Raw genomic sequence first — 25111 nt, forward strand, 5'->3', positions numbered from 1 at the left:
TTAATCAGTATAATAGAACAATTAAATTAGAAACCAGTGAAAGATGAAAGATTAAAATAATGCAAGGCAGTGTGCAGATATCATGCTGGAAACACGGTTATTCTATAGAAATATTAATAAGTGGAGTAACAAATATATTCCATGAATAATGCAGAGATGACAGAAGGAAAGACAAAGCGCTGTTACTGTAAGAGCCCCCACTGGGAAGGGAACGCGGGCTTCCTATTCAGTAAGAGAAGGCAGAGACTATAGAACCCTACAGAAACACTACTATACAGCAAAGATAACATTACACAAGGAGGGGGAACATGGCCGACTTCTGCCAGTGCAAACATCCTAGTTATTCTTTTATTAATAACAATACAGATTATATATCAATACACATGCATGCATACATACTGTCACAGCCTGAGTTCAGATGCGCTACTACTCCTGATACTGAATGGAGTTTTGTCGATCGCCAGATATACGTAAATCACACAGTTATTACCTACATGTAGCATGGGCCATTCAAGGGAAGTAAATTCGTAAGAGGCAGAGATAGACGCTAATAAAGTTTTTAGATCTATTGAGAAATATCTCCAGAGTTAAGTTACAAAAAAAAAAAAAAACAGGTAAATAAAACCAGGTAAACAACAAGACACACAATCATGAAATATGCACAGGTTAACTTCAAGAAAATAAAGGGGACAAAAATCAGAACCCTTAGTTAACTTACTGTGAAGCTACTCTCTTCAAGAGTGAACCCTGGATGCTGCCGTTCATTCCTTTATATGGCTGACAGTCACTCCAAGAAATAGCCCCCACCTTGGGTTTGAAATCGGTTATTGCTGGACATTATTGAATTAGTCACTCACTTCTAAGTAACTGTCTCCCAGTAGATAAGGGAGTTGGGGATGTTCCCATAACTCTTTAGGAGTCTCCCTTCTTGACCTGGTTGGAAGGATCTGGTTTCTAGGCGAGTGAAGAATGAAGCTTTAGCACACCAGCCTTTATGACTGGCATGAGATGGTCATCTGTTCCTGACTCCAAAGAAGAGAATCAACAGATCTCCCCCCCAGGTCACATTCAGGACACAGCATAGCACCAAGATTAATACACAAAATCAAGTCACATCTAAAATCTTAGATACAGAGAGACTTTGAGGAATCGCCGTAACCCATGGCAACGTCACACATACATACACACAATTACTAGCAGTCAGGGGCGGATTGGGAACAAAAAGCGGCCCTGGAAAAATTTGTACTAGTGGCCCCACATGGGCAGCACCAGAGGTGTAAGGTCTAGCCATGGGCCATGGCAGCAGCACCCTCCCCCCCAAGACTTTCCAGATAGTGGGCATGTCCAGCATCAAGGGGGAAGTTAAAAATAAATAAAATTAAATTTTATGAGCACATTATATGATACACCTTTAGAATTTAGTTAACTATATAATTCTTTAGAAAGATATATTTTCTTGCTTATTACACCAACCGTATCCCAATCACTATTCACTCAATGTTATATGTCAGCCAAGCAGGCAGACAGAGCATACACTAGATCATCTGCAATCACAGGCTAAGTGGCAAAGTCATTTTCATATATGCAAATTATTTTACATCTTATTGATTATGTCTATAAAAAGAACTACATGTCCTCAAACAAAACAGGCCCCACAGGTGCGTCGGCCCACCGGGAATCTTCCCTATGGGCCCTATGGCCAATCCGCCTCTGCTAGCAGTGACACTCAAGTGAATGGCACGTTATATACAGTGTTACACAACAATCTCCGACTATTGACGATACATTTGTTATCCGGATACTAAGCAGGTCCTAGGGTGCACAGACAGCCAAGCTGCTGTATCACAGTGAAGAACATTGTTGCAAGGGATTTACATATAAATGCCTATCTTACGAGTATTTGGGTATCAAACCTGGTGGAGATCAGGTGAAGTGGTTGCCTATAGCAACTAACCATCTTCTAGCTATCATTTATCCAGCACAGAGGATAATAGGACATCTATAGCTGATTGGTTGCTATGGGCAACGTCTACACTTTATTTCTCTCCCACTGTCATTAAAGCTTAAAGGGCCGTAGGATCTAGTTTTACTTTTAATGAAGCAAAGAAAATGGTCTGCAATAAATTCCTTGCATCAACGCTTGGAGAGTGATAAAGTAGAGAGATCAAGTACCAGCCAATCTGCTCCTAACTGCCATGTTACAGGCTGGGTTTGAAAAATGTCAGGAGCTGATTGGCTGGTGTATCTCTCTCCAAGGCATAATGCACGTGCTCCACAGTGAGCTCACAAACAAGGACAACGAAGAAAAAGCACAAGCCGCTATGATTATAAAACACAACGTAACCGGACATATACCCGACCTGATATGTGGATAAGAATAAATTATGACACACATTCATGCTATATTTGCATATGTTACACAAGACTTTTCCAGCATTTGCCTCAATCTGACATACTGCAATTTATGGCAACCGTGAAGCAGGCGGCTTAAAACGTACAGAATAAAAAATAAAATAAAAAAATGACTTTTTCCCTCCATGTATACAGATTTATTATTTGTGGTTTAATTACTCCTGAATGGCGAGGAGCGCGCTTTCCCCTCTCTCCTTAATGAAACCTCAGTATGGCACATCTTCAGATACTCGTTTACGTCTGTAATTCAATCACATTACACTAACGTACACCGTTAAGTGCAGGCCTAACGTCACAGCAATGCAGGCTCCGCATTCTCTCAGGGAACGTCTGATACACAGAATCAAATTCAACATTCAGCTTTAAAGCGCCCCAGCCACCGCAAACAAGCTGCAGTGGCCGCCATTCTGTGGTCTGCAATATATTAATCATGAGAAGGCAGTGAATCCCAATGACATCAGTGGAGAACACTGTGGGGCTCATTTATCAACGAGTGATAAAACTTGTTGTGAATGATGAAACTTGTTGCGTATGATAATTGGTGCTCCGGCCAATCAGCCCCAAAATGTAATGTGTTTGAAAGCTGACTGGCTGAAGCACCATTTATCATACGCAACAAGTTTCATCACTCACAATGAGTTTTATCACTTGTTGATAAATGAGCCCCTACGCCTGTGTGATGTCGCCGAATATATAGGTTGAATTTACAAAATGGCAGCCTCCACCATATGAAAGTGAAAGCTGACCTGCAAGGGCGTATCATTATATAAGGGTCCCCAGTTGTGCTACACAGAATATTTGCTATAGGAATTACAGGTAGCAAATACAACACGTGATACAAATCAGTCAGGTATAAAAGTCAGGGACCTTGGTCCCTTCTATCAGGACTGTTACGAGGCGCTGTGTGGTAGGGGCGGCCTAGCACTTTGGGAACACGTGGAATGCCGCTGAGGATGTGACCACGCTTTCCTGCGTTGCCCACCACTAACCTGTTCAAACTGTTCCCATTGCGGTTCTCTCCATTCCAAACAGTAAGCTCACAAGCCACACACAGTAAGAGGAATTCCAGAACTCTGCTCCCCAGTTATTCCAGCTGCATCTGGCCTGAAACCCAGGTAAACTGCTCCCTGTCTGTTGTGGAACTACAAGTCCAAACCACACCTGGTCAGGCCAGTCTGACAGAATCACAATATAAATATAATTCCAATTTGCAGGGATTGAATCGGCGACCTGAGGCTAAAGTGCAGCCCAAAGCTCTCAACTCCCATTGAGATATTGATATTCGGTAATGCCTATAGTACCCACCCTTCTAATTCTGCCCACTGCTATCTGGGGCAGTACATACCATATGGTTTGCAGTGGAGGACGCTGGGGTTACCAAGCACAGAAAGCCCCGCAAGGACTAAACAGTGACCTCACAGAACATGGTGTAACACTACACAACTGTATATTCTAAGAACACGTTCACATCCGTCCACTGCTACAGATTGCAGATTTGTCTGCATATCCGCAATAGGGAACCACACATTCACCGCACATTGCGTCTCATACAGTATCACACGTTCTCCGCACCCATGGGTGTTCCGCTTACTTGTTGCAGTCTACGTGCAGTAAGACATGAGTTGCGCTGACCGTCAGAGCGATTTTGTGCCACTGCCCATCCGCCAGTCGATATGGAAACGCTTCGGTTTTCGATTTCCCATTAAATCTGTAGTGGTACCGGATTTCATCCCGTAAGCCGCTGCTTTCCAGTTCAAAGAAGCTAGGAGGAAAAGAGAATATTATCAGGGAGTGTGCGGCATTACTCACTATGGCGCACTGCGACAAGGACGGCACCTGGAGCGCAGCCTCACAACATTACTCTCAAGACAAAACATTTGGTTCCAGCACAAGACAATTATTTTGCGTAAAATTAAAAGGAAACTGCTCACATGTGCAGTGCAGGTGGGGCAGATGTAACATGTGCAGAGAGAGTGAGATTTGGGTGGGGTGTGTTCAAACTGAAATCTAAATTGCAGTGTAAAAATAAAGCAGCCAGTATTTACCCTGCACAGAAACAATATAACCCATCCAAATCTAACTCTCTCTGCACATGTTATATCTGCCCCCCCCTGCAGTGCAACATGGTTTTTCCCATTACAGAAAGATTTTGCTGCTGCTGCGATCAAGTCTGAATTAGGCCCATAATCCATTAAAATACAACTACAGTACAAATCTTTGTAAATGGTTCTCAACTAAACACTACTGTGCCCTAACATACCCCCACAGTCTATCCTCAGCATGTCACATTGTGCCTGGTGTGACACAGATTCATGCATTACCCTGCATCACATGTGCAGCTGGCATTACCTCCTGTTTAGATTTAAGTGTGTCTCATTACTGCAGGCACCAGATCCACACTCTCTGTACGAATGTATTTATTACGTTTCTGCCAGAACACCTTTTATATGAAACAATTCAGCCAGGAAGCGGAGATGTATAGACCGCCCTTGTTCGCTGGCAGTGGCCAATAATTTAGAAGTGATTTCCCTGAGGCGCACAGACACAAAATGTCCTCTACATCCATCAAGCTCTCCGCTGAACTTAGTACTCCGACGCCGCAGCTCAACCTGTGACATTTACAACCCTGACACGTTTCCGCCACACAGCTGTGACACGTTGGATAAGTGCAGGAATCAGGAATAACTCAAGAAAAAGACACACAGCCAACGCACGCCAGGGAAAACCAATTAGCATTCAATCCAGCATCCACTTTAGAGTTGTAGATTCAACAAAAGGGGACACCAGAGTTATTGAGCGATATTCAATGGTTTATCACTGAAATGAGCGAAAAGTGACTCGTTTGACCGCTCAAACAGGACTAAGGAGGACATTTCCTAAGCAGTCATAAGAGCGGAGAAGTAAGCCAATGGAGAAGTGGCCCCATCAACCAATCAGCAGCTCTGTATCATTTTATAGTATGCAAATTATAGATGTTACTTCAGTGCTGATTGGTTGCCATGGGCAACTTCTCCACTGGCTCACTTCCCCGCTCTTATCACTGCTTAGTAAATGTCCCCCTTAATGCGTTTCGCCCAGAGAGGTGGGGTTAAGCGTCGTTAAGTGGCTAAATCTGACCAAACTAATGGGCACAACTTTTTTGCTCATTTCAGCTTGCTACCCCTCGGGAGTGCGAGCTGAAATGCTGGTGCCAGCAGTCGATTGCGCCCACATCTGATTGGTTGCTATGGGCAACATCCCATCCTAAATAGAACTCCCGTCTTAGTAAATATACCCCAATATATGCTACCATTTCCCAAACATGAAGCATGATGGGAAACGGACCCATGTATTGGACAAGAACACAACTGCTTATTGGGGGTCATTCCGAGTTGATCGCTAGGTGCCGATTTTCGCAGTGCAGCGATAAGGTGAAAAAACGGCATTTCTGCGCATACGTATGTCCCGCAATGTGCACGCGCGACGTACGGGTACAAAGCTCTTTGTGGTTGTGCTCAGGTTCTAGCAAAGTTTTCCTTCGCAAGAAGATTGACAGGAAGGGGGCGTTTCTGGGTGTCAACTGACCGTTTTCAGGGAGTGTTTGCAAAAACACAGGCGTGTCTGAAAAATCGCAGGCGTGGCTGGGCGGGTGTATGACGTCAAATCCGGACACGACTAGGCTGAAGTGATCGCAAGCGCTGAGTAGGTTCAAAGCTACTCAAAAACTGCACAAACTGTTTTTGCAGATCTCGGCTGCACATGCGTTCACACTTCTGCTAAGCTAACATACACTCCCCAGTGGGCGGCGGCATAGCGTTTGCACGGCTGCTAAAACTAGCTAGCGAGCGATCAACTCGGAATGACCCCCAACTGTTCCAAAACCACATCACAAGTAGTGTGAGAACAGACCTACTGTATATAAACAGACTTTACTAAGCAAACCAAGTTTCATATATAATACTGTACATATACGCGCACACAGGGAAATAAATATATAGCGGCACGTGCTGCAATGGCCTTAGTCTGTGGGATGTAGGCTGGAACTGGTCTCTGGCTCCAGGACCTCACCGGACTTAATCTGGCTCAGGGTAATTTCCCACGGTAGAAGGCGGGCGTCTGAGTCAATGAGGCTCACTGTGGATTACCATGGCTCCCGCCAGGCCAGTCCAGCCCTAAGGCTAGCATGGAACTGATCTGGATGGAGGGTCATGAACGAACGTTAGGCGTGTGTGACTGTATTTAGAGGGGAATGAACGGACTCTGTGCAGGGGGCTCATTACCTGCTGAGGCAGCAGCCCACCAATGTGATCAATTATAGGGTGTCTGATCACAGGGGTGGAGGGGTCAGCTAGGCAGATTTCTGTGCAAGTCATTAGTCAATAGAGTCCCCCATGCTTTACAGTGGAAGCCATTGTCCGAGTGACTGGCAAAAGCTATTACTGAACGTACTGGGCGTATACATGATTTTTAATAAATATAATAAAAAATAAAATATGCCCCTCATGCTTTCTATAACTCCTCTGCATCATGATGAGGTATGAGGAGGGAGGAGCTATGCTAGCACCGCAGAGCGACTGGGGGTGGGGCTGCATCAAACTTTAGAGAAAGAGAATGGAGCTTTAACCACTTAACTGACTATTTTTTTTTACCCAAAAAATGCTCAGATATTATCGGGGGGGGGGGGGTTATGAGTAATTTACAGATGGGTCCATGGTTATCTTGACTAGTTTTCTGGGCCTAGGCACAACATGATTTATTAGCATAAACCCTTCATCTATTGTTCTCAGCTGCAATACAATACAGAGAGAACAATACAGCAGGGGATTAAGTCATTACAGCAGGGTATTAAGTCCGACTGCCCAGTCTCAATTAATCCTATTAAAGGCCAAGTGAATAACATGAATTTAACCTTATCTAAAATGATTTTAATATACAAAAAAAAAAAAAAAGAATGGGGGGGGTCTGTGGATGCCTTTGGGGGAGGTTGTTTTACACTTTCCCAGCGGCTGCCATTGGATGCAACCAGGCAAGTGGTTAAGGTAGATGTACTAAGATTTGTAGAGTGATAAAGTGGAGAGAGATTAAGGGGTCTATTTACTAAGCCTTGGAGAGATATCAAGTGGGTGGAGATAAAGTACCAGCCAATCAGCTCCTAACTGCCATGTGGCTGAACTTGGAAAATGACAGGATCTGATTGGTTGGTACTTTATCTCTCTCCATGGATTATTACAAACACAATGAATTATGAGCAAAATTATTTCCCCAAACAGGACATAGGGAAGAATTTGCTGGGAAGAGAGAGAGAGGGGGAGCGAAAGATAGAGAGGGACAGGAGGATGAGAGAGAATGAGGGGACACAGATTAAAGGGGCACAGAATTTTTTTTTTTATCATCAGGCTTAAGGGGGCACAGTTACATATATTTCTCTGGCACCCACCAGACAGTAGCACCAGGAGAGGGCATATGCTACTTCACATTAACCGGGTGCTCCGCAAGGATGACTGCACTCTTGTTTACATTAAAACACATGTGATTTAGGGGTTTTAATCCACCACCAGATTGTGGGCAGTTTGGGTTTATTGGGGGGTTGGAAGGGCAAATCACCTTAACCACACTTCTGTTAAATTCTCCCTGCCCCCCTCTCTATTTCTCTCATTCCCTGTTTTTCCATGAGACCCTCTCTCTATCTGACCACCCTCTCTCTCTCATTCCCTGTTTTCCATGAGACCCTCTCTCTCTATCTGACCACCCTCTCTCTCTCTCTCATTCCGTTTTTCCATGAGACCCTCTCTATTTCTCTCATTCCCTGTTTTCCATGAGACCCTCTCTCTATCTGACCAACCTCTCTATTTCTCTCATTCCCTGATTTTCCATTAGACCCTCTCTCTATCTGACCAACCTCTCTATTTCTCTCATTCCCTGTTTTCCATGAGACCCTCTCTCTAGATCTGACCACCCTCTCTATTTCTCTCATTCCCTGTTTTCCATGAGACCCTCTCTCTATCTGACCACCCTCTCTATTTCTCTCAATCCCTGTTTTCCATGAGACCCTCTCTCTAGATCTGACCAACCTCTATTTCTCTCATTCCCTGTTTTCCATGAGACCCTCTCTCTATCTGACCACCCTCTCTCTCTCTCTCTCTCATTCCCTGTTTTTCCATGAGACTCTCTCTCTATCTGACCACCCTCTCTATTTCTCTCATTCCCTGTTTTCCATGAGACCCTCTCTCTATCTGACCACCCTCTCTATTTCTCTCATTCCCTGTTATCCATGAGACCCTCTCTCTATCTGACCACCCACTCTCTCATTCCGTTTTCCATGAGACCCTCTCTCTATCTGACCACCCTCTCTCATTCCCTGTTTTTCCATGAGACCCTCTCTCTATCTGACCACCCTCTCTCTTTCTCTCATTCCCTGATTTTCCATGAGACCCTCTCTCTATCTGACCACCCTCTCTCTCTCATTCCCTGTTTTTCCATGAGACCCTCTTCTCTAGATCTGATCACCCTCTCTCTTTCTCTCATTCCCTGTTTTTCCATGAGACCCTCTCTCTAGATCTGACCACCCTCTCTCTTTCTCTCATTCCCTGTTTTCCATGAGACCCTCCCTCTAGATCTGACCAACCTCTCTATTTCTCTCATTCCCTGTTTTCCATGAGACCCTCTCTCTATCTGACCACCCTCTCTCTCTCTCTCTCTCTCTGTTTTTCCATGAGACCCTCTCTCTATCTGACCACCCTCTCTATTTCTCTCATTCCCTGTTTTCCATGAGACCCTCTCTCTATCTGACCACCCACTCTCTCATTCCGTTTTCCATGAGACCCTCTCTCTATCTGACCACCCTCTCTCTCTCTCATTCCCTGTTTTTCCATGAGACCCTATCTCTATCTGACCACCCTCTCTCTTTCTCTCATTCCCTGATTTTCCATGAGACCCTCTCTCTATCTGACCACCCTCTCTCTCTCTCTCATTCCGTTTTTCCATGAGACCCTCTCTATTTCTCTCATTCCCTGTTTTTCCATGAGACCCTCTCTCTATCTGACCACCCTCTCTCTCTCATTCCCTGTTTTTCCATGAGACCCTATCTCTATCTGACCACCCTCTCTCTCTCTCATTCCCTGTTTTCCATGAGACCCTCTCTCTCTATCTGACCACCCTCTCTCTCTCATTCCGTTTTTCCATGAGACCCTCTCTATTTCTCTCATTCCCTGTTTTCCATGAGATCCTCTCTCTATCTGACCAACCTCTCTATTTCTCTCATTCCCTGATTTTCCATGAGACCCTCTCTCTATCTGACCAACCTCTCTATTTCTCTCATTCCCTGTTTTCCATGAGACCCTCTCTCTAGATCTGACCACCCTCTCTATTTCTCTCATTCCCTGTTTTCCATGAGACCCTCTATCTATCTGACCACCCTCTCTCTCTCTCTCTCTCTCATTCCCTGTTTTTCCATGAGACTCTCTCTCTATCTGACCACCCTCTCTATTTCTCTCATTCCCTGTTTTCCATGAGACCCTCTCTCTATCTGACCACCCTCTCTATTTCTCTCATTCCCTGTTATCCATGAGACCCTCTCTCTATCTGACCACCCACTCTCTCATTCCGTTTTCCATGAGACCCTCTCTCTATCTGACCACCCTCTCTCTTTCTCTCATTCCCTGATTTTCCATGAGACCCTCTCTCTATCTGACCACCCTCTCTCTCTCATTCCCTGTTTTTCCATGAGACCCTCTTCTCTAGATCTGATCACCCTCTCTCTTTCTCTCATTCCCTGTTTTTCCATGAGACCCTCTCTCTAGATCTGATCACCCTCTCTCTTTCTCTCATTCCGTTTTCCATGAGACCCTCCCTCTAGATCTGACCAACCTCTCTATTTCTCTCATTCCCTGTTTTCCATGAGACCCTCTCTCTATCTGACCACCCTCTCTCTCTCTCTCTCTCTCTCTCCCTGTTTTTCCATGAGACCCTCTCTCTATCTGACCACCCTCTCTATTTCTCTCATTCCCTGTTTTCCATGAGACCCTCTCTCTATCTGACCACCCACTCTCTCATTCCGTTTTCCATGAGACCCTCTCTCTATCTGACCACCCTCTCTCTCTCATTCCCTGTTTTTCCATGAGACCCTATCTCTATCTGACCACCCTCTCTCTTTCTCTCATTCCCTGATTTTCCATGAGACCCTCTCTCTATCTGACCACCCTCTCTCTCATTCCCTGTTTTTCCATGAGACCCTCTCTCTAGATCTGATCACCCTCTCTTTCTCTCATTCCCTGTTTTTCCATGAGACCCTCTCTATCTGACCAACCTCTCTATTTCTCTCATTCCCTGTTTTCCATGAGACCCTCTCTCTAGATCTGATCACCCTCTCTCTTTCTCTCATTCCCTGTTTTTCCATGAGACCCTCTCTATCTGACCAACCTCTCTATTTCTCTCATTCCCTGTTTTCCATGAGACCCTCTCTCTATCGGACCACCCTCTCTCTCTTTCTCTTTTCTTGCTCCTCTCCATCTAGGAACATTTGGACTAGTCAGCAAGTGGCAGAGGCATCCGGCACAAGACCAGCAACTTCTGTTATCATGACAATGAACATGGATCCATACGTGGTCCTGTGACCTCCGGACGGCCAGCAATACAGCAGCTCCTCCCTGCAGCAGGTGCGGCAGTATATTGCAGTGCCAGCAAATGAGCTAAACCCCAGCTGGTGATATCTATCACAGCGCATTAGTCTCAATGTCTGCCACGAGGGAATTCGTCTCCAGTTACACGTAATTGTATTTCTCATCATAAACAATTGTTATTAGTTGTTCATAGCCGTATTCCCATACAAGGATCTGACCGCTGTCACTGGATATTTATCATGTCATCTCCATCTATTTACTGAAAACATTCCTGGCATTTCCACTAGAGATGAGCGGGTTCGGTTTCTCTGAATCCGAACCCGCCAGAACTTCATGTTTTTTTTCACGGGTCCGAGCGACTCGGATCTTCCCGCCTTGCTCGGTTAACCCGAGCGCGCCCGAACGTCATCATGACGCTGTCGGATTCTCGCGAGGCTCGGATTCTATCGCGAGACTCGGATTCTATATAAGGAGCCGCGCGTCGCCGCCATTTTCACACATGCATTGAGATTGATAGGGAGAGGACGTGGCTGGCGTCCTCTCCGTTTAGAATAGATTAGAGAGACACTTGATTTACTAATTTTGGGGAGCATTAGGAGTACTCAGTACAGTGCAGAGTTTTGCTGATAGTGACCAGTGACCACCAGTTTTATTTATAATCCGTTCTCTGCCTGAAAAAAGCGATACACAGCACACAGTGACTCAGTCACATACCATATCTGTGTGCACTGCTCAGGCTCAGGCCAGTGTGCTGCATCATCTATTATCTATATATAATATTATATATATCTGTCTGACTGCTCAGCTCACACAGCTTATAATTGTGGGGGAGACTGGGGAGCACTACTGCAGTGCCAGTTATAGGTTATAGCAGGAGCCAGGAGTACATAATATATTATATAGTGAGTGACCACCAGACACACAGTGCAGTTTATTTAATATATCCGTTCTCTGCCTGAAAAAAGCGATACACACAGTGACTCAGTCAGTCACATACCATATCTGTGTGCACTGCTCAGGCTCAGGCCAGTGTGCTGCATCATCTATATATATTATATATCTGTCTGACTGCTCAGCTCACACAGCTTATAATTGTGGGGGAGACTGGGGAGCACTACTGCAGTGCCAGTTATAGGTTATAGCAGGAGCCAGGAGTACATAATATTATATTAAAATTAAACAGTGCACACTTTTGCTGCAGGAGTGCCACTGCCAGTGTGACTAGTGACCAGTGACCTGACCACCAGTATATATAATATTAGTAGTATACTATCTCTTTATCAACCAGTCTATATTACCAGCAGACACAGTACAGTGCGGTAGTTCACGGCTGTGGCTACCTCTGTGTCGGCACTCGGCAGCCCGTCCATAATTGTATATACCACCTAACCGTGGTTTTTTTTCTTTCTTTATACATACATACTAGTTACGAGTATACTATCTCTTTATCAACCAGTCTATATATTAGCAGCAGACACAGTACAGTGCGGTAGTTCACGGCTGTGGCTACCTCTGTGTCGGCACTCGGCAGCCCGTCCATAATTGTATACTAGTATCCAATCCATCCATCTCCATTGTTTACCTGAGGTGCCTTTTAGTTGTGCCTATTAAAATATGGAGAACAAAAATGTTGAGGTTCCAAAATTAGGGAAAGATCAAGATCCACTTCCACCTCGTGCTGAAGCTGCTGCCACTAGTCATGGCCGAGACGATGAAATGCCAGCAACGTCGTCTGCCAAGGCCGATGCCCAATGTCATAGTACAGAGCATGTCAAATCCAAAACACCAAATATCAGTAAAAAAAGGACTCCAAAACCTAAAATAAAATTGTCGGAGGAGAAGCGTAAACTTGCCAATATGCCATTTACCACACGGAGTGGCAAGGAACGGCTGAGGCCCTGGCCTATGTTCATGGCTAGTGGTTCAGCTTCACATGAGGATGGAAGCACTCAGCCTCTCGCTAGAAAAATGAAAAGACTCAAGCTGGCAAAAGCAGCACAGCAAAGAACTGTGCATTCTTCGAAATCCCAAATCCACAAGGAGAGTCCAATTGTGTCGGTTGCGATGCCTGACCTTCCCAACACTGGACGTGAAGAGCATGCGCCTTCCACCATTTGCACGCCCCCTGCAAGTGCTGGAAGGAGCACCCGCAGTCCAGTTCCTGATAGTCAGATTGAAGATGTCAGTGTTGAAGTACACCAGGATGAGGAGGATATGGGTGTTGCTGGCGCTGGGGAGGAAATTGACCAGGAGGATTCTGATGGTGAGGTGGTTTGTTTAAGTCAGGCACCCGGGGAGACACCTGTTGTCCGTGGGAGGAATATGGCCGTTGACATGCCAGGTGAAAATACCAAAAAAATCAGCTCTTCGGTGTGGAGGTATTTCACCAGAAATGCGGACAACAGGTGTCAAGCCGTGTGTTCCCTTTGTCAAGCTGTAATAAGTAGGGGTAAGGACGTTAACCACCTCGGAACATCCTCCCTTATACGTCACCTGCAGCGCATTCATAATAAGTCAGTGACAAGTTCAAAAACTTTGGGTGACAGCGGAAGCAGTCCACTGACCAGTAAATCCCTTCCTCTTGTAACCAAGCTCACGCAAACCACCCCACCAACTCCCTCAGTGTCAATTTCCTCCTTCCCCAGGAATGCCAATAGTCCTGCAGGCCATGTCACTGGCAATTCTGACGAGTCCTCTCCTGCCTGGGATTCCTCCGATGCATCCTTGCGTGTAACGCCTACTGCTGCTGGCGCTGCTGTTGTTGCCGCTGGGAGTCGATGGTCATCCCAGAGGGGAAGTCGTAAGCCCACTTGTACTACTTCCAGTAAGCAATTGACTGTTCAACAGTCCTTTGCGAGGAAGATGAAATATCACAGCAGTCATCCTACTGCAAAGCGGATAACTGAGTCCTTGACAACTATGTTGGTGTTAGACGTGCGTCCGGTATCCGCCGTTAGTTCACAGGGAACTAGACAATTTATTGAGGCAGTGTGCCCCCGTTACCAAATACCATCTAGGTTCCACTTCTCTAGGCAGGCGATACCGAGAATGTACACGGACGTCAGAAAAAGACTCACCAGTGTCCTAAAAAATGCAGTTGTACCCAATGTCCACTTAACCACGGACATGTGGACAAGTGGAGCAGGGCAGGGTCAGGACTATATGACTGACAGCCCACTGGGTAGATGTATGGACTCCCGCCGCAAGAACAGCAGCGGCGGCACCAGTAGCAGCATCTCGCAAACGCCAACTCTTTCCTAGGCAGGCTACGCTTTGTATCACCGCTTTCCAGAATACGCACACAGCTGAAAACCTCTTACGGGAACTGAGGAAGATCATCGCGGAATGGCTTACCCCAATTGGACTCTCCTGTGGATTTGTGGCATCGGACAACGCCAGCAATATTGTGTGTGCATTAAATATGGGCAAATTCCAGCACGTCCCATGTTTTGCACATACCTTGAATTTGGTGGTGCAGAATTTTTTAAAAAACGACAGGGGCGTGCAAGAGATGCTGTCGGTGGCCAGAAAAATTGCGGGACACTTTCGGCGTACAGGCACCACGTACAGAAGACTGGAGCACCACCAAAAACTACTGAACCTGCCCTGCCATCATCTGAAGCAAGAAGTGGTAACGAGGTGGAATTCAACCCTCTATATGCTTCAGAGGTTGGAGGAGCAGCAAAAGGCCATTCAAGCCTATACAATTGAGCACGATATAGTAGGTGGAATGCACCTGTCTCAAGTGCAGTGGAGAATGATTTCAACGTTGTGCAAGGTTCTGATGCCCTTTGAACTTGCCACACGTGAAGTCAGTTCAGACACTGCCAGCCTGAGTCAGGTCATTCCCCTCATCAGGCTTTTGCAGAAGAAGCTGGAGGCATTGAAGAAGGAGCTAAAAGGGAGCGATTCCGCTAGGCATGTGGGACTTGTGGATGCAGCCCTTAATTCGCTTAACAAGGATTCACGGGTGGTCAATCTGTTGAAATCAGAGCACTACATTTTGGCCACCGTGCTCGATCCTAGATTTAAAGCCTACCTTGGATCTCTCTTTCCGGCAGACACAGGTCTGCTGGGGTTGAAAGACCTGCTGGTGACAAAATTGTCAAGTCAAGCGGAACGCGACCTGTCAACATCTCCTCCTTCACATTCTCCCGCAACTGGGGGTGCGAGGAAAAGGCTCAGAATTCCGAGCCCACCCGCTGGCGGTGATGCAGGGCAGTCTGGAGCGACTGCTGATGCTGACATCTGGTCCGGACTGAAGGACCTGACAACGATTACGGACATGTCGTCTACTGTCACTGCATATGATTCTCTCAACATTGATAGAATGGTGGAGGATTATATGAGTGACCGCATCCAAGTAGGCACGTCACACAGTCCGTACTTATACTGGCAGGAAAAAGAGGCAATTTGGAGGCCCTTGCACAAACTGGCTTTATTCTACCTAAGTTGCCCTCCCACAAGTGTGTACTCCGAAAGAGTGTTTAGTGCCGCCGCTCACCTTGTCAGCAATCGGCGTACGAGGTTACATCCAGAAAATGTGGAGAAGATGATGTTCATTAAAATGAATTATAATCAATTCCTCCGCGGAGACATTGACCAGCAGCAATTGCCTCCACAAAGTACACAGGGAGCTGAGATGGTGGATTCCAGTGGGGACGAATTGATAATCTGTGAGGAGGGGGATGTACACGGTGATATATCGGAGGGTGAAGATGAGGTGGACATCTTGCCTCTGTAGAGCCAGTTTGTGCAAGGAGAGATTAATTGCTTCTTTTTTGGGGGGGGGTCCAAACCAACCCGTCATATCAGTCACAGTCGTGTGGCAGACCCTGTCACTGAAATGATGGGTTGGTTAAAGTGTGCATGTCCTGTTTTGTTTATACAACATAAGGGTGGGTGGGAGGGCCCAAGGACAATTCCATCTTGCACCTCTTTTTTCTTTTCTTTTTCTTTGCATCATGTGCTGATTGGGGAGGGTTTTTTGGAAGGGACATCCTGCGTGACACTGCAGTGCCACTCCTAGATGGGCCCAGTGTTTGTGTCGGCCACTAGGGTCGCTAATCTTACTCACACAGTCAGCTACCTCATTGCGCCTCTTTTTTTCTTTGCGTCATGTGCTGTTTGGGGAGGGTTTTTTGGAAGGGACATCCTGCGTGACACTGCAGTGCCACTCCTAGATGGGCCCGGTGTTTGTGTCGTCCACTAGGGTCGCTAATCTTACTCACACAGCTACCTCATTGCGCCTCTTTTTTTCTTTGCGTCATGTGCTGTTTGGGGAGGGTTTTTTGGAAGGGACATCCTGCGTGACACTGCAGTGCCACTCCTAGATGGGCCCGGTGTTTGTGTCGGCCACTAGGGTCGCTAATCTTACTCACACAGCTACCTCATTGCGCCTCTTTTTTTCTTTGCGTCATGTGCTGTTTGGGGAGGGTTTTTTGGAAGGGCCATCCTGCGTGACACTGCAGTGCCACTCCTAGATGGGCCCGGTGTTTGTGTCGGCCACTAGGGTCGCTAATCTTACTCACACAGCTACCTCATTGCGCCTCTTTTTTTTCTTTGCGTCATGTGCTGTTTGGGGAGGGTTTTTTGGAAGGGACATCCTGCGTGACACTGCAGTGCCACTCCTAGATGGGCCCGGTGTTTGTGTCGGCCACTAGGGTCGCTTATCTTACTCACACAGCGACCTCGGTGCAAATTTTAGGACTAAAAATAATATTGTGAGGTGTGAGGTATTCAGAATAGACTGAAAATGAGTGTAAATTATGGTTTTTGAGGTTAATAATACTTTGGGATCAAAATGACCCCCAAATTCTATGATTTAAGCTGTTTTTTAGTGTTTTTTGAAAAAAACACCCGAATCCAAAACACACCCGAATCCGACAAAAAAAATTCGGTGAGGTTTTGCCAAAACGCGTTCGAACCCAAAACACGGCCGCGGAACCGAACCCAAAACCAAAACACAAAACCCGAAAAATTTCAGGCGCTCATCTCTAATTTCCACTCGTGTTTCAGACAGATGAGTTCTATCCAAATCCTCAGACAAAAATGTACAGCGACGTGTTATTCTAGACGCAGAAACAAAGGAACCTTTTTTGTGTCGACTATTTGAATGTCGTGTAAACCTAAGTCACTGTTGACCAATTACCCGTGGATTTAATGTCCCTGTCACCCACCAGGTGTTGACCTATTGATTGCCAATCTACCACCCGTATACCTCACCGGCGACAAAACCATAGTATGGATTTACATAGAGGCTGCTGGTGACATTCATAGAGGACTGGGCTTCAGGTGCAGATGTACTATAGTGCCGCTCTGCAGAAACCTCTATATGGACTCTGTTCTGGAATCACCCAATGAAAGGATTATCATATACTTTTGTATGCACAGTGGAGGTCATTCCGAGTTGATCGTAGCTGTGCTAAATTTAGCACAGCTACGATCAGGTACCCAGACATGCGGGGGGACGCCCGGCACAAGGCTGGTCCACCACACAGGTCAGTGCCGCCCCCCCCCCCCCCCTACCCGCAGAAATGTAAAAGGATCGCACAACGGCGATGCTTTTGCATTTGAGGAGTAACTCCCGGCCAGCGCAGCCCCTGCGGCTGGCCGGGAGAACCTCTTCGCTGCCCGGGTTGCAGCGGCTGCGTGTGACGTCACGCAACTGCCACAGCCCCCCCCCCCCCCCCCATCAACGGTCCGGCCACACCTGCCGGACTGCGACCCCTACACGGCGGCTTAACGCCGCCGTACAGACCCCTCCCGCCCAGCGTCCGCCTCTGCCTTGTCAATCAGCCTTCGGCCGTACAGCATGCGCCGGAGCACTGATCCGATTCGGGTCGGAATGACCCTCACTGTACATTCAGTATTATCACAGACTTCCATCTTTTTCCCTACAGTGACGTTGTTGCCGCTGTGTAATGTAATGCAGTGTCTCATTTCCTTTTATCACAGATGTTATAAATCTGATGCTATAGTTTAGAGCCAAATCATAAATGATCACATCATTAGAAGAGGAATGACGTACGCAATGCAGATCCCAAAACTAGAATACATGCAATCTGAAGGTGTACATTAGTATGATGTAGTGGAAATTAATCCCAACAACCCATTTAGTTATTGGAAACCTATACCTCTGACCAGGGCCGTAACTAGGTGTGTGCGGAGGGGGCACCGCACATAGCGCTGTAGGGTAGGGGGCGCTGTTGGCAGCACTTGTCATTAATCTGTTTTAATGACATATATAACATTCATGAACTCAACTTGAGATTTGTTATTCAGTCACACTGTGCTTTATTACATTTCAAGATGCTGATATACCCGGGATTCAAACCCGTTGCCTGTGGCATAGCAGTCAGATAAACTATTAATTATGCTATCTGCCCTTGAATAGAAAGATAGATAATTCTAAGCTAGAGAATTCTAATTATTTGAAGCTTACCTTATACTTTGTTAAAAAAAATGATCAGCATTGCGGCTGAGCAGATCTATACAGTGTGTGGCTGCAAGAGATTGCATGTGTGGCTGCACATTACATAGATCTGCTCAATTGCAATGCTGATTATTTTTTTGCAAAGTAACAGCAACCTATTATAGTGTTCATAATTTTTTTGCAGGATCAAATATATCAATGAGTAGGGTGTGTGATTACAATTCAAACAGGTTATAGGTTTTAATTCCCAGTATGGCAGTATATTGAAATGTGTTATTTAATAAAGGTTATTGTAACTCAATAACAGCGAGCTCTCAAGTTAAGTGCATGAATGTGGTATAAAGAGGATTTGTGTCCAATTTGTGTTCTTGCCAGTGGTCTATAAATGTATGTGTAATATGGTGTGTGTGTGTGTGTGTGTGTGTGTGTGTGTATATATATATATATATATATATATATATAAAATAAAATGTCGGAAGAAGCCACATATCACGGGCTTCCCGAGGATCAGTCTTGTCATGCCCCTTTCCCACGAGGCGAGCATCTTATGTCCCTATTGGAAAAATGGTGGGGGCGCCAATTCTCTCCCTGGCACAGGGCACCAAAAAGTCTAGTTACAGCTCTGCCTCTGACATGCATGGACTGGAGGGTGATTGCTGCAGAGCAGAGATAGATACTTAGCATGCCGGCTATAGCAAATCATACACTTCTCTGGTATGTGATATATGGCATAGGATGGTTTGATGAAAGCAATATCATAAGTTATGTATAATAAGTCTGACGGTTCCTTCAAGTAGCCCTTACTGTACATACCAAATCTCCAGGAATGTCTGGGACGCTCCCAATTTTTCTGATGATCCCCTGGAAGAGTGGGTGGTTCTCCACTTCCTAGTAAAGTGAGCAGGATGGGGAGAAAAGTACCGGGAACTGTGGATCCATAGGGAGGGACGGGTCAAATATGACAAATGGAGTCATTTTAGCCCAGTTCAATCAATCTGCAGACATATCTGCCGATGGTGGTTGTTCATACACACAGAAAGATGCAGCAATATAACTGCAAATATATTGGCCATCTGCCGTGCGGGTACAGCAGATGCAATATATCTGTGAAAGACGTCGTTCACAGACATATTGCTTGTACACACCTGCAGATCAGCAAAAGATATATTGTCCGATCAATTGATTGGCCAATATATCTGCCAGTAAGTACCCAGCAAGACCTGTGATTCGCAAGATTATGCTGCAAGCTGCAATGGGGGTGGGGCTTAACGACAGAAGGCATCCGCCCCTCAGTGCCCTGGTGCAGCCCCCCATCAGGCTTCTACAGAGAGTACAAAAATAAAAATGAATAAAAAAGTAGACAAATATAATGTAGCCTTACATATCCCCATACAGTCTATATGCCATTGCCAGGACATAGCCAATATACCACCACTAAAGGTGGGTACACACTGGAAGATATATCTGCCGATCAATTGATCGGCACATATATCTATGCTGTGTATACACACTGTCCGATCCGTCGGGGACTGATGTCATGAACTGGGCGGGCGTGTACACATGCTCGCCCAGTTCAGCTGTAAATCACCGCCATAACGACCGCCCGTACACACACAGCGATGCGCCAATATATCGGTAGATATATTGGCCGTCGGCTGTGCAGCAGGGCCGACGCGATACGTCTGAACTCCGTCGTTCAGACATATCGGCCATACACACTTGCCGACGGACCCGTGATATATCGGCCGTTCAAGAGAACGGCCGATATATCGGCCAGTGTGTACGGGCCTTAAGCCTGACATGTCAAGCCCCACACACACTAGACGAGAAAGTGAAAGATCGCTCGGAAGGCCGATCTGTACGAGATCTTTCACAATGCCGTCTAGTGTGTACAGTCAATTTCGTTAATGATGGGCGCTCCCGCGCATCGTTAACTACCCCCTACCCCCTCATGTACAGACGAGGGTGGTCCTCGTTAACGGCTCCATTCCCCGCCGGCATCGGCAAGTGTGTATGCACTTGCCGATGCCGGGTCCCCGCCGCCGCCAATATCTGGATCGCCTAGTGCAGGGATGGAGAACCTTTGGCCCTCCAGCTGTTGTTGTACTATACATCCCAGCATGCCCTGCTACAGTTTTGCTATTTGGCCATGCTAAAACTATTGCAAGGCATGCTGGGATGTGTAGTTCAACAACAGCTGGAGGGCCAAAGGTTTCCCACCCCTGGCCTAGTGTGTACTGGGCTTTACATTAGAGCCCATATATCTGCATATAACCAGGAATGGGGATTTACAGAAAGTCTAAAGAAAATGAAACACTAGGGGAAGTTTATATCACACGGCAAGAGACTATAATAATTATTATTGTTTTCTAATATATTTTTATATTTTTTCTATTAGAATACTCACTATAGGCTAATTACCATTTGTTGATTCCTATATGTTAGCTACGCATCAAAATAAACATTTACAGTCATGGAGATATGCACTTCGCCTTGGGTGGAGAGAGATAAAGTACCAGCCACTCCGCTCCTAACTGCCATGTTACAGGCTGTGTTTGAAAAATGACAGAATCTGGTTGGTTGGTACTTTATCTCTCTCCGTGGATTATTACACACAAAATTATGAGCAAAATTATTTGCCCAAACTGGACATAGGGAAGACTTTACTCTGCTTTCAGAGAGAACTTAAAATCTTTTCAGTTTACAAGGGGCTAACCAGTCTCCTTAGGGGGTGACATCTCACTGTAAATACAGCCCTGATGACAGGTACACTATATAAAAAGCCACTAAGTTACCAAAATTGAATTAGGTATTTGTAACACACTAGACCACAGGTTCTCAAACTCTGTCCTCAGAACCCCACACAGTGCATGTTTTGCAGGTAACTCAGCAGGTGCACAGGTGTATTCATTACTCACTGACACATTGTAAAAGATCCACAGGTGGAGCTAATTATTTAACTTGTGATTCTGTGAGGAGACCTGCGAAACATGCACCGTGTGGGGTCTTGAGGACCGAGTTTGAGAACCTATGCAGTAGACCAGTGGTTCTCAAACTCGGTCCTCAGGACCCCACACAGTGCATGTTTTGCAGGTAACCCAGCAAGTGCACAGGTGTATTCATTATTCACTGACACATTTTAAAAGATCCACAGGTGGAGCAAATTATTTCACTTGCGATTCTGTGAGGAGACCTGCAAAACATGCACTGTGTGGGGTCCTGAGGACCGAGTTTGAGAACCTGTGCACTAGACACCTGAAGATCACACGGCCATCCACACCCTGCTCTGGGAAACAGGACTGGTCGACTGCACGTGGGGGAGAAATGGTGTTCTCTGCCGAACCGTCATCCTATGAAACGGTATACTGTCAGTGTCACATCTTGTACGGCACAACAGTACCGCTGTTCTCTTTCCGGCTATTCAGAATCGTGTTACTAATTGAAAGTCTAGCCACATTCCATATTAAGCGCAATATGAAGATTAAACAGCATCTGTGTTTCCAGGACGTAGATTATAATCAGTATAGGAGGAAATGAAGGAGAGGCTATGGCCCTGACGGGTGATAGGATAGAAATGTTTGTTCGATGCGTACGGCGGTTTAGATCTTACAGCTTAAAACAAATATTTATCAAGCCGAAAATCTTGGCATGGATTAATTGTTGTAGTCCGCACCAGAAGGCAGCGCCGATAACAAAACCTCCCATCAAACACAAAGCAAACACCACATCCAACAAACTATCTATGAGAATGATAAAACTACATATAACGGGTTATTTACTAGCAGACAGATGCGACATTCCGTTCCCTAGAAAAACGAATCCACACAGATTTTGGTGGTCCAATCCGAAACAAAACCCAATTTAGACCTCCTGAGGAGATCCAATCCGAGTCCTAGTTTGGATCTTCCCGCGGTTTCGGAAATTTGGATTACAAAAATAACACAATTTTACCCGTTTTCGTCCATTTTCAAAAAACAAATAAAAAACAAATTATGATTTTCATTTCATTCTGAACCAAAACACTTGAGGGTGGATTTACAAAACCAAAACACCACAATGAAATTAGAACCAAAACACGAAACTCCTCACACATCTCTACTTAAGGCAGTATCCAATGAGCCGTGGCTAACTGACCCGACCGGGGCAATTCTATTAGCCACAAAGCCGCCGCTTATCAGGAATATTGCGGGCAAAACCAAATCCCTGATATTTATGTCTGCGATAGGTGGCGCAAAAGCACATAGGGCCGCTGCTTTTTGCAGACATGGATATTCGGAAATAAAAAAGGAGCTAGGTGACTACATAATACCTACCACTGAAACTTGAAGTGAATGTATAATATCCATAATAATCTATAGTAGGGGGTACTTTACCCCCTTATAATCTACATCAGAACTCACTGTACAGATAATACAGTACAGATGGAGCCCTTCTCATCTATCGCTTTAATAGGATTACCTGAGCCAGGGCAGTCGGACTTAATCCCCTGCTGTATTGTTCTCTCTGTATTGTATTGCAGCTGAGAAAATAGATGAAAGGCTTATGCTAATAAACCTTGGTGCACCTTGGTGCAGCAGAGAAGGCTAGATGAGCGATGTAAAAAACTGGGTCCCCTTTTGTTTTGCTGCAGTTTGAAATGATTCTAACAAGAAGTCTCTGCAGCTCCCTACAGTAGTCAGTGCCCCGCCCCTTAGCGATAGCACGTTTACTTTGCATGCATTGGGACGTACAAAAGGGGAGGGGCATCGACTACAGCTCTTCCTGCTCGAATCGGATGAGAGAGAAGTGTACGGGGAGGGAGAGCAATTATGTCGGGCAGCTGCAGGCATTAGGGGCACAGCAGATCAGAGAAGCAACGCATCACAGGTGAAACACCTCACCTAAATCATGACATCATAAACACGGCAAAACACAACACGTTAAAAATCCCAGACTTGTTGATTACGATAATTGTATGGTCGGCTCACGGAATCAATTGTTTTTGCAGATCACCCAATCTAGTCATTGGCTGAACGGGGAATTGGCCCAATACATTGCTGCAGTATGGGCACATTTTAATTAAAACCGGTCTCATTCCAGAACAGGATAACAAAAATAAAGTATTGGAAGAGAAAAGACGCATATAATTCCTTGGTAGTGTTTTAGTGAAATTTGCAAACATACCACTGAAATACAAGTCTGCATAACCGCTTTATGTAAATGTTATAGGCCGAGACCCACAGTGCAGCCATCCAAATCTTGTCCATTAGTAACACACAGGTGTGAAAGTGTCAGCTTCGTTTTGTGGAACTGCGCAACTGAGCGGCGGCACGTCTGCGATTCCCACAGCAAACAGCTGCTCCCCTGTTATTACAACCCGTCTCCTTGCACATTAAAAGTTAAATATTACAGTCAGTTCCAATGCAATATGCTGGGAATAATTCAGAATCAGCCTACGCCAGTTTGTTCTCTCACCCTGGAAACGCGCAGACATATGTTACAGTGCTCGGGTACAAGAGAAAATGTTGTGATATATATCCAGTGCCGCGTGTAATTTCCCAACCCATCCGGTGCTCGGTGTCATTGCTTTCTTGTCTGCTGCAAATATGGTTTCTAAAATAGTTATTTTTGTCCATTTACAACAAGATACTCTGCATTTTACAGATTAAAAACAAAGCATATTAATGACTAACCCACACTTAAGAGGTACTATCTTCTATATGCAATACGTCTGCAATTATACTGTACTGGGAATTCTGATTCTATTACTCTGCAGAGAATTAAATAATATCAGTGTGGCATTGCCATGGGTTACGGCGACTCCTCAAAGTCACGTGTCATGACTGTATGCATACTGTGCACTTCTTTGGAGTCAGGGAACAGAACAATCGCGCACCATTCGTAAAAAAGGGTGAGTGTTAAAAGGTTCAAGCCTCACTCCCCAAAATACCAAAACTTTCAGACCAGGTCAAGAGGTGTAAATCCATAAGCGTTATGGGAACATTCCTTAATAGGACTCTTGTATCTATCTGGGCTGTACCAGATGGGTATGGATTATTAGATCTACACTAAAACAGGTCTACAGTCAATAGGTCAAATCATGGTCGACATGCATTATGTCGAAAGGGTCAAAAGGCAGACATGGAATAGGTAGACAGCAGAAAAGGTCAACGGGGTCAAAAGGTATATGGAAATGGTCAACACAAAAAAGGTAGACACAATCTGTGTTATGATCACACTCCTTCCTTTAATTCACTGTCAGCATTGTTCCATCATGAACATAGGACAGAGAAAAACTTCCAATAGTGTAATACAGTCCTTTAATAACATCCATAATACAAATATATATATGAATGGACTCACCAGATGATGGCATGACTGAAACAAAAAGTAGACAGTTGCATAGCAGTTACAGAGTGTCACAGGCATCCCTGTATAATCCAGAGCGAAAGAGAAAGAGCGAGAAAGAGCGAAAGAGAAAGAGCGAGAAAGAGCGGAAGCGAGAGCGAGAAAGATCGAAAGCGAGAAAGATCGAAAGCGAGAGCGAGAAAGAGCGAAAGCGAGAGCGAGAAAGAGCGAAAGCGAGAGCGAGAAAGAGCGAAAGAGAAAGCAGAGCGAAAGAGAAAGCGAGCGAAAGAGAAAGCGAGAGCGAGCGAAAGAGAAAGCGAGAGCGAGCGAAAGAGAAAGC

At 45.5% G+C, this 25111-nt stretch overlaps 1 protein-coding gene across 3 annotated transcripts in view; it reads right to left on the reverse strand.

Annotated features, from left to right (window-relative positions):
• The window catches only part of NELL1 (neural EGFL like 1), a 1344875-nt gene that overhangs the window by 1109700 nt on the left and 210064 nt on the right, over positions 1–25111 (reverse strand). For all 3 annotated transcript variants that reach the window (XM_063946373.1, XM_063946374.1, XM_063946375.1), the window contains exon 4: positions 4004–4174. In XM_063946373.1, coding sequence (XP_063802443.1) covers positions 4004–4174 — 171 coding nt within the window. The remainder of the gene's footprint in view (positions 1–4003; positions 4175–25111) is intronic.

Source organism: Pseudophryne corroboree, chromosome 11 (genome assembly GCF_028390025.1).
Source record: "Pseudophryne corroboree isolate aPseCor3 chromosome 11, aPseCor3.hap2, whole genome shotgun sequence".
Classification (NCBI taxonomy): domain Eukaryota; kingdom Metazoa; phylum Chordata; class Amphibia; order Anura; family Myobatrachidae; genus Pseudophryne; species Pseudophryne corroboree.